The following is a 10,552-nucleotide window of genomic DNA, read 5'->3' as shown; positions in this document are numbered from 1 at the left end:
TGGTGAGAGTGAGACACAATGACCAACATAGCAAGGCGGGGGTGGGGGGTGAGTGTGTCACAGTGAAGAGCACACCCAAGTGCTCACACACACACTCACAGCAGATGTTTCCTGTTTGCATGGACGACCCCGTTTCCTCCACACGGTACCTCAATCTCAGCACTTTCTCTGGAAATGATGAGGTTTGTTATTTCACATCCCCTTTTCTCAGTCAGAATCTCCCCGGGGCTTGTGGTTAGACTCAGGTACCTGACGCATCATCACCTGATGCTTGTCCAGTGACCTGACACGTGTGTGTGTGTGTGAGTGAGTGTGTGTGAGAGCTCTGAGATGCCACCCTACATAGTCGCTATGTAGTGCAACCTGTTGTGTTACTGTGAATGTGTGTGAGCGTGAGAGTTTGTGTGAGCGTGTGTCCACTGGTCAGTTCCGCATTCTTCATGTGCAGTGGGTTCACTGGGATGTGATGATTAACACCCATTTCTTCCTAACCCATGTTGTTACCCGTTGTTTGTGTGTTGCGTGAGTGTTTGTGTGTGTGCATGAGTGTGTGTGTGGAGTGTGAGTTGGTACAGAGTGTGCATGAGTGAAGAGTGTGCTGCTGCTGTGAGTAATAATAGTAATAATCCTTGCATTTGATATAGCACCATACCACGTTGTTGAGACATTTCAAAGCGCTTCATAGAATATGCTGTAAAGTGCAGTGACTGTGTATTTTGTGGGTGAAATGTGGCAGCCAATTTGCTCAAAGCAGCCAGAGAGCGAGTGACCACTTCTATTTGAGGGACTGCTGTCCAGGAGAACGGGAGGGAGAGAGAAACTACCTTCTCTTTTCCAATAGCCCCGCAGGATCTTTAACATCCACCTGAACAGGCAGACGGGACCTCGGTTTAACATCTCATCCAAAGGACAGCACCTCCGACAATGCAATGGCCCCCAGTGCTGCATTGGGGCGTCAGCTAAGACCGTGTGATTCCAAGACCTGACGTGGGGCTTGAACCCACAACCTTCTCACTCAGAGGCGAGAGAGAGCGCCACCACTGTTCCAGGCTGAATAGTTTGTGTAAACATCTGTGTGTGAGCAGTGTATGTACATCTGTGTGTGTGCAGACACTGTGTGTATCTCTGTGTGTGTGCAGACAGTGTGTATATCTGTGTGCGCGGAGTGTGTATAACTGTGTGTACGGGGACAGAGAGTGTATCTGAGAGACATTCAGGTATGTTAAAAACTCAGCATTTATTTTGACTCGAAAGCTAAAGCAGCTTCTTGTTAAAATTGATGATAATTGAAAGCCAAAAATCTCTAAAATAAGCGGAAAATTAGTGATCAGAACAAACCCAGCGCTGGTCAGCCAATCAGGGACCGGGGGCAGAATCCTCCACATGTCTGTCTGTCTGTCTGTCTGTCTGTGTCTGTCATTGACTGTCAGACACGAGTCTCCTGTGGTTCACGTGTGATTGAAACACAGCAGGAGCCCGGCTGTGTTGTGCTGTTGTGGGAAGGGCGAGTGGATTCCAGACCCACAGAGTCTCCCCCTCAGGAGCCCCCACTTAGCTCATTGTGTCTGTGCCGTGTCTTTTAAGAGGAAACCTTTCATTCCTGTTGACCTGCTCTTCCATCCCCCCCTCAAGAGGGGTTTAATCACCTGCACAATTAATTCCCCCCCCCCCAGCCCCCCCCCCACCTGACACCGGGGACGTCAGCCCTGAGATAGAACAGTCGTGTTGGACTGGGAGGGTAGGGTTGGGGGGACTGAGCATTCCTGACTCCATTTTCTCCTCAACATTTAAAGTGTCCTCCCCAACTGGTTCTCAGTTCCTCTGGAAACTACCTACATCAAACACGTGGGACCCATGTTTTCCCCACCCCAGAGGTGACCACAGCTTCTGCTCCGAGCACACAGACACAGACACAGAGCTGAGCTCAGCCTTCCCCCCCCCACCCCCACCCCCATGGTCAATGCAAACACCAGCGCAGAGTGCGAGCACCTCAATGCTCTCCCCCTGTTCAGTGAGTGTCCGTCAGTCACAGCTGACCTTGTCCTGGCAACCAGAGACTTGGATGATCAGAGGCCAGAACATGAGAGGTTTTTTTATGATGTTTTATTTCTGGTGACGGGGTTTATTGCTGAGTTGGTGGCCATCTCAGCTTGGGTTTGGAGGCTCTTAAGCACAGTAATTGATGGGTTTCCACACCTGTCAGACCCCCAAACCTTCCCCAAGCTCAGTAACTTTAACCCCCACACAAAACCCCACCACCCCAACAAAACATCCAGCGTAGACCCCACCCCAAAAAAACAAGTAACGTAAAAAAACAGAAACAGCGGTTTAGCAAATTGATTATTGATTAAAAAAAGGGAACTGAACAATAACAGCCGTCAGAGCGGTGGGGGGCACGAGGTTTGTGGGCGAGGGGTGTGTGTGGGGAGAGGGGGCCGGGGGGGAGGGTGTGGGCACGCAGGAGGGAGGGAGGAAACAATGTCAACTGAACTCAAAGGGGCAAAAATTCGTACTTTAAAGATCAGCAAAGAATCTAAACGGTGGAACCTGAATTATTTTTGTGTAAATTAACTGAGGTGACCTGTGGGGGGTGAGGGAATGGGGGGAGGGGACAGGAGGGGGGGTGGGGGGTTAGCGAGGTGACAGGGGAGGGGGGTCTCGGCAGGCTGTTTATTGTTCGGTTCGGATCATTCGCTGGTTTTGCTAAAGTTTATTTTTCAACAAATCAGTAAAAAAGCGATTATGGTGCAGTTACGGTTATTGCTGTCAGCAGCTCCCAGCGAAGCTCCCAGTGACGGCCTCGACTGCTTTAGTTTCCTGCAACACAAAACATGTTCAGATGAACTGGGTTTATTACAAACCCTCACGTTAACAGCCCTGCCCTCGGCCACTGGCCACTGACTGGGGCTGTGCACGGCTGGGCCCTCTGTGTGTGTATATGCGTGTGTGTGTGCATGTGCATGTATATGTATGTGTGAGTTTGTGTGTGTGTGGCTGATGTACTGCAGTGCGGGGACTGTGTGGACTGTAACTGCCCCTTATTCAGTGCCTTGGGACGTCCTCCCAAAGTGAAAGGCACTTTACAAATGCAATTTTGTTGTTGTAACAATGGAGCTGGCGAGCAAGTGACTAAGGGAGTGAGGGAGTGAGTGACTGAGGGAGTGAGCGAGCAAGTGACTGAGGGAGTGAGCGAGCAAGTGACTGAGGGAGTGAGGGAGTGAGTGACTGAGGGAGTGAGTGTGAGGGAGTGAGGGAGTGAGCGAGCAAGTGACTGAGGGAGTGAGCGAGTGAGTGACTGAGGGAGTGAGCGAGCAAGTGACTGAGGGAGTGAGGGAGTGAGCGAGCAAGTGACTGAGGGAGTGAGGGAGTGAGCGAGTGAGTGACTGAGGGAGTGAGGGAGTGAGCGAGCAAGTGACTGAGGGAGTGAGGGAGTGAGCGAGCAAGTGACTGAGGGAGTGAGGGAGTGAACGAGCAAGTGACTGAGGGAGTGAGGGAGTGAGCGAGTGAGTGACTGAGGGAGTGAGCGAGCAAGTGACTGAGGGAGTGAGGGAGTGAGCGAGCAAGTGACTGAGGGAGTGAACGAGCAAGTGACTGAGGGAGTGAGGGAGTGAGCGAGCAAGTGACTGAGGGAGTGAGCGGGTGAGTGACTGAGGGAGTGAGCGGGCGAGTGACTGAGGGAGACGTTACTCACAGTCAATCAGGCCGGAGGTCCGCGGCTCCTCGGACTCTGTGTAACCTGACAACCAGAGAGAGAAGGTCAGACACCATGAGGAAGGGAGTCGAGCCAGAGAACAGCTGACAGGCACGAGGGGAGAGGGGTGGGGGGGGCGGTGGAGGGGAGAGGGAGTGTGGGGCAAAGGGGAGGAAGAGGGGGGAGAGGAGGGAGGAGGAAGAGAGTGGCGGGAGGGGGGAGAGCAGCCAGCTGCCCAGGGTAAGCAGGAGGTGAGAGAGACCGTCTGACTCAGAGCGGAGAAGCAAACATAGCGAACAGGACACTGGCCACAGAGACAACAACGACAACTTGCATTTATACAGTGTCCTCTATACAGGGCAGCGTCTCAGAGCGCTTAACAGTGGCGGAGCCTGGCAAGCACCCTTGCCACCTCCTCCTGACCGCCCTCACCCCCTCCTCGTCCTGCCCCCCCTCGTACCCTCCTCCTGCTCCCCCCTCATCCCCTCCTCCTGCTCCCCCCCTCGTCCCCTCCTCCTGCCCCCCTCGTCCACTCCTCCTGCCCCCCCTCACCCCTCCTCCTGACCCCCCTTTTCCCCTCCTCCTGCCCTATTCCGTCCCCTCCTCCTGTCCCCCTCTCCCCTCACTGTGTGGTGATGATTGTGACCTACGTTGGCAGTGCAGCCGTTGCCCGCGGACGCGGGTGCCAGGGATCTCAGTGCCGTCCGGCTTGACACACCAGCAGTAGCCGGAGCTGGCATGGCACTGCTCTGCCGTGTAGTCACCAGCCTTGTCACAGGTCGGCTCATAAACACCCGGCATCAGCTTGATCCTATCACGCTCTCGCTGGCAGTTTGTCTTGGCGGGAACCACTGGGCGGAGAGGAGGCGTGCGAGGGAGTGTGAGACACGGAGAGCAACGTGTGATAATAATAATAATGATGTCTTTGAGACGTCTCAAAGCGCTTCACAGCATAGACTGTAAAGTGTAGTGACTGTGTATTTTGTGGGTGAAACGTGGCAGCGTCCCCACAACCAGCCGTGGATTGAGTGGGCAAATTATTATTGTTTCTTTTTTTTGAGGGATTATTACCCCCAGAAAAGCAATCCGCCAATCGACTAACAACCGGGTTCCTACTGACCGCCGGTAAACAGAGGAGCGTGGAGTAAGGAAACTTGCCCAACATTGTGTGCGAGCGGAGAGCGCGCGAGGGGAGTGTGAGACAGTCCGTGGGCAAGACGTTTATGAGAGTTTGGGCCCAGATCGAAAGTCCATCTCCCATCTCCAGCCGCTCACATCACTCTCCCGAGGCTCCGAACAGTGAGTCCCATTGTCCAGGATCACATCCCAAATGCCAGGAGTGCAGGGAGTGAGCACCAGTCACTCCCTCATTAATCCCATCCCTATCACTGTGTCTGCCCAAGATCCCAGTCCCACAGACCGTGACCTGCTCATTTGTTAGGGGACCTGGGAGTGGCGGGGTGAGTGAGGGGATGGTAGTGAGTGGGGGAGTGGCAGTGGGGGGGGGGGGTGAGTGATGGCAGTGGGGGGGGGGGGTGAGTGATGGCAGTGAGTGGGGGTGAGTGAGGGAGTGGCAGTTATCAGAAGGGAGTGTGTGCCAGTGGCCAGTGAATGCTGTGCCAGCCTGGACTCCATACCTTTTACCAACTTCATCTCCTCCTCAGGCTTGACGGTGCTTTGGTCATTGGTGTCGAGGGCCATTGGCTTGAACATCATACTGGAGATCATCTTCCTTCCTGCACCTGTAACATGGCAACTGTCAGAGACAAGACAGGAGCAGCCAACTCCCAACCCGCCCACACCCCCACCCCTAACCCACCTGCACCCCAACTCACCCACACCAAAACCCACCTACACCCCAAGCCACCTACAACCCAACCCACCTACACCCCACATCTTCAGTTAGTTAGGCAATCACTGCACGGACACACACTTCATAGTGGGGGGAAAGGGGAAGGAGTGTGGCAGAGAGGGGTGAGAGCGAGGGGGTGTGTAGCTGAGAGGAGTGAGGGTGTGGGGGGAGGGGGGGAGTGGGAGCGAGGGTGTGTGTGGCCGAAGGGGAGTGTGGCTGAGGGGAGTAAGGGTATGTTGGGGGAGGTGGGGGGGTGAGTGAGAGCGAGGGGGAGAGTGAGAGGGCCAAGAGAGTGTGGCTGAGGAAGAGTGTCTGTGGTAAGATGTCCTACCTCGGGGTTTGTGCCATGGGGCGATGGTGGAGCTGATTTTCTGCTGCTGTTCCTGGATCAGTTGGAACATAAGCCAGTTGCGCAGCCAAGTCTCAAACTCCTGCACAGAAAACAATGGTCATTAAAGTCTGTGAAGAGAGAGAGAGAGGTCGGGGGAAGGTGTTGGGACAGAGCCCTCACTGTCATCAGCAGCGCATCTCTCACCCTCCACATGGGCTCCTCCACGTTCTCACGCAGGGTCCTCAGGTTACTGAACAGGGTCCCCTTGAACTTCGGCAATTCCTGGGTCAAGTTCTCTTTCTGAGGAGCAGAAACACAGAGAGTAAGCGACAACAACAGCAGACCCCAAACCCAGCCCCCCAACACAGCCCTGAGCCCTTCCGGCACCAACCCCCAGCCCCAACCCTGGCCCTAACACGGCCCCCAAACCCCAGCCCCATCCCCTGGCTCAGCTCCCCAACCCCAGCCCCCCAGCACCCAGACCCAGCCCTTCCCCCAAACCCCAGCACAGCCCCCACCTGCCCCCTCAGTCCCGGCCCCCTCAGATCCTGCCCCCTGTCCCGCTCACCTTCAGCAGCTCCTCGACCTCTTGCATCAGCGTGAGGGGCGGTGCTGGGGTCGGGGTCTTCTCCTGTGAAACAACGACAGATGATAACTGGCTGAGTGTGGAGCAGGGTGGGGTCAGGCAGGGTTGGCGGGGGTGGTGGAGATCACGGTAACCAGCGCGCTTTGTCTCACCGAGCGCCTGTTGTGCCTTCGTGCCCCCCCACCCCTCCCCGGATGATGGATGGCGCAGCCAGGCAGGCGGACACAGAGACAGGAGTTTCCTCCACCCCCTCCCATACCCCTTCACCCCCCACTCCACAGCTCATACCTTTGGTGCCTCGGGCTCGGGGAGGTCATACATCATCGGCATGTTCATCATTGGCCGCAGGCGGATGGTGGTTTTGGGTTCTGCACAGAGAAGAAACTCATCACCTTCAGCCCAAACCTCCCCCAATCCCACCTCCCCAGCCCTCTCTCAGCTCGGGGGCAAAACCCCTCATTGTCTAGTCCCTGGGCCGTCCCCCCCGACATGAAAAGCGCTATGTAAACGCAAATGTTGTTGTTGTTATAATAATAGTAATCCTTGCATTTGATGTAGCATCGTCCGAGACATCTCAAAGCACTTCAAAGAATATACTGTAAAGTGTAGTGACTGTGTATTTTGTGGGTGAAATGTGTTGTTGTGTGGCCGGTTGGGGAACAGTGTGCCCTGCTGTGTGGGTGACGTACTGGCCGGGGGAGCGGAGTTCTTGTTCTGGATCTCAGTGGTAGTTTTCTGCAGGTCAGTGATCTTGTCCTGTTGTTTCATGAGGAACATGACACTGACCACTTGGCCAGCGATGAGCAGGACTCCCAGGATTGTCACACCGGTCCACATGAGGCCCCGGGAACAGCTTCCGCCACCGCTGTGGGGAACAGAGATAATAATAATAATCCTTATATTTGATTTAGCCCCTTATCATCATTGAGAGGTTTCAAAGCGCTTTACTGTATATACTGTAAAGTGTAGTGACTGTATTTTCTGGGCGAAACGCAGCGGCCAATTTTGACACGGACAAATGGTCATTGTTTGGTAATCCCTAATGTGCCCACATCTCATCCCCGTCTCTCTCTCTCCCTCTCTCTCTCTCGGTCTCTGTCAAAATCTCTCTGGTTTCTACTCTATCTACAATCTTCCTGTGAGCTTCCACGTTCTGTTCCTCCCAAACTCCAAACCTCTCCTCCCTCTTCCCGGTGTCCTTCACTGGTTTGAAATAAAATTTTAGCCTCACCATCTCTCCCTCTACCTCATTCTAACCTCCCTCCCCCCATCTCCCACCCGCACACCCACACCCAGCCGCAGACTTGGTGTCAACTAACCACCAAACCAACAATTGTATAATGCACAGATCAGTCAAGGAATCTGACACCAATGTTGGTTGGAATCCAACACCACACACTAAGCTGTGACTCTGGGCGGACATTACCATAATGCTTCTAACCTGAGCCCCCAGACCCCAGGAGAACAAACCCTGAACATAGGAGCAGGAGGAGGCCATTCACCCCCTCGAGCCTGTTCTGCCTTTCTATTAGATCATGGCTGATCTGTACCTCAGCTCTAATTACCCGCCTACGATGCCCAGTATCCCCCGATACCCTGACCTCACACTGTACCAGTGGATCTTCCCCACTGAGACCACATTGAGGTGACGATGATCTCAGGCAGCCGCCCACAGAGCCAGGAGTCTGAAGGCAAACACAGACCCGGGTTGTGGGTGGGGGGGGGGGGGCTCTTGCCGGCTCATTGCATCTCACTAACCGGCCATGTTTGTTTCAACAACAAAATAATAATAATAATCCTTGAATTTGATATAGCAGCTTATCATGTCGTTGATGATACTGTAGAGTGTAGTGACTCTATATCGTTTGTGGGCAAAACAGAGCAGCCAATTGCGCACAGCAGTGTCCCTCAAACAGCCGTGGATTGAGTTACCATCTTCTGACCGAGAGACCGAGAGGGAGTTTAGGAGGATTTTGGAGGCGGAGGGAGGGATTTCCATCTACACCCTGTGAAGGTCCCTGAGTGACTAAGTCAGGGCTTTAGGATTCCCCTCTCTGATTATTGTCCAAAGACCCCCCTCCTCCAGTGTGCAGCGCTGTGTGGGGTCGGGATTGGGGCTTTCCCCCCGAGGGTAATAACCTGCCAACATACTGAGGATCACCTGCTTTATAATCCATAACAATGTGTAAAAGAATGGGAAAATCTAACAAGTAAATAATTAAAAAGAATGAAGAAATAGAAAGGGAATGAGATAAGAGTACAGCTTAATGGTTTTAATGGGGAGTGAGCACCAGTAGACACGATGGGGAGAGAGAGGGAGAGCAGGGAATGGGGTTAGAGTCGAGAGCTCCAGTGGGGGCGCGAGCCCCAGCACAGACACGATGGGGAGAGAGAGAGAGACCAGGGAATGGGGTTAGAGTAGAGAGCTCCAGTGGGGGAGCGAGCCCCAGCACAGACACGATGGGGAGAGAGAGAGAGCAGGGAATGGGGTTAGAGAGCTCCAGTGGGGGAGCGAGCCCCAGCACAGACACGATGGGGAGAGAGAGAGAGAGCCAGGGAATGGGGTTAGAGAGCTCCAGTGGGGGAGCGAGCCCCAGCACAGACCCGATGGGGAGAACAGACCGATTTCAGTTTGTTCGATATTGCTATCTGCTTCTCTGTGACCGTGACCTTGTTACTGTCCAAGGGATCAGGAAACAGAGGGTATTCACACAAAAAACTTTATAAACAATAATAATAATTATTGCATTTGCTATCGTGCCTCATCAAAGCGCTCCACAAAATATACTGTAAAGTGTAGTGACTGTTTATTCTGTGGGTGAAACGCCACAGCCAATTGCGCAGATAACAAACCGCGTAAAACGGTGCGAAAGCCGATACCTGTTCTGACCGCGAGCAATGCTGGGCTCGGTGGTGCCGGTGCTGATGCTGTCCTGACTGTGGTTCAGGAGGGTGCTTTGCTGCTCGTCAGCCATCCTTGCGATCTGGGCTGCAAACAGTGAGATTGACCGCTGACCCGCTCTGCTGTGAAATAGGCTGTGCGACACCCTGATGCTCACTCTTGTACTGAACAGAGGCGTCAACACATTCAGACCAAGACTGCAGCGACCAACGAAAAAAGGAAGTTGGCTCCGGCGAACTGTGGAAAGTCCCCACCTTAACTACGCACTATACACCAACTGTGAATATAAGCAGCAGCATCCACAGGCTGTCACAGGGCTCCTCATCCACCTCCTCCTTCTGAAGGTGTCTATTGTTTCAGCTTCAACAGCCTTTATGATGGTAATGAGTTCCACAGTATAATAACAATCCTGGCGTTTGACACAGCGTCCCATCACGTCTTCGAAACGTCTCAAAGCGCTTCACAGACCACACTGTAAAGTGAATTGTTTGTGTTTTGTGGGTGAAGTGTGCCACATTGTCGAAACGTTGCAAAGCGCTTCACAGGATTTACTGCAGAGTGTAGAGACTGTGTATTTGTAGGCAAACCCGTCCGCCAATTTATCATATCATGATCAAAGATCCCACGTCTATTCGAAAAGAGAAGGGAGTTTCTCTCTGTCTCCTGCTGTGCTGGTCAACAATCCCCCCAAAGTGGTCACTCACTCCATGGTTTGTGGGATATTGCTGTGCGCAATAGGCTCCCTCATTACACTCACAAATACAGTCACTACACTTTACAGCGTATCCTATGAAGCGCTTTGATCCGGCTCAATGATGTGATAAGGCACTAACTGTATTAAATGCAAGGATTATTATTACAGTATTATTATGTTCAATGTCCCGCAAACAGCCATGGAGTGAACAAGCATTTTATTTGGAGGATTGTGGGCTGCGAACACCAGGAGAAACTCTTCTTCTCTACCTGTGCCAGTGTGACAGCGCCTTTAAACACCCCAAACCCCCATTGCAGTTGGTGTGAGAGCTTCACTCTCACTGATATCCTATAACCCACAGCCCCTGAGTCAGGGCGAGCTACACACAGTAAAATCAGGTCCAAAAAACTGAACAGAACTGAAGTCCTCTCCCCAGTAACCAGTGAGTCACAAGCAGCACCCGGGCAGATTGGTGGCTCACTCTGGGATTAGACAT

General features: G+C 53.3%; 1 protein-coding gene across 1 annotated transcript; it reads right to left on the bottom strand.

Annotated features, from left to right (window-relative positions):
- Positions 1-2,696: 2,696 nt before the first annotated feature.
- On the bottom strand, positions 2,697-9,528 carry cd74 (CD74 molecule). The gene is given in 10 exon segments (NM_001292149.1): positions 2,697-2,817; positions 3,692-3,736; positions 4,342-4,542; positions 5,329-5,433; positions 5,875-5,974; positions 6,079-6,174; positions 6,443-6,505; positions 6,749-6,828; positions 7,150-7,325; positions 9,341-9,528. Coding segments are annotated over 10 exon segments (963 nt in total). The 5' UTR covers positions 9,436-9,528; the 3' UTR covers positions 2,697-2,815.
- Between the last annotated feature and the right edge of the window lie 1,024 nt (positions 9,529-10,552).

The sequence above is a fragment of the Callorhinchus milii genome, unplaced genomic scaffold (assembly GCF_018977255.1).
Source record: "Callorhinchus milii isolate IMCB2004 unplaced genomic scaffold, IMCB_Cmil_1.0 Scaffold13, whole genome shotgun sequence".
NCBI classification, from domain to species: Eukaryota; Metazoa; Chordata; class Chondrichthyes; order Chimaeriformes; family Callorhinchidae; genus Callorhinchus; species Callorhinchus milii.
The sequence above is the reverse complement of the archived record's forward strand: the minus strand, read 5'-3'. Positions and strand labels throughout refer to the sequence as shown.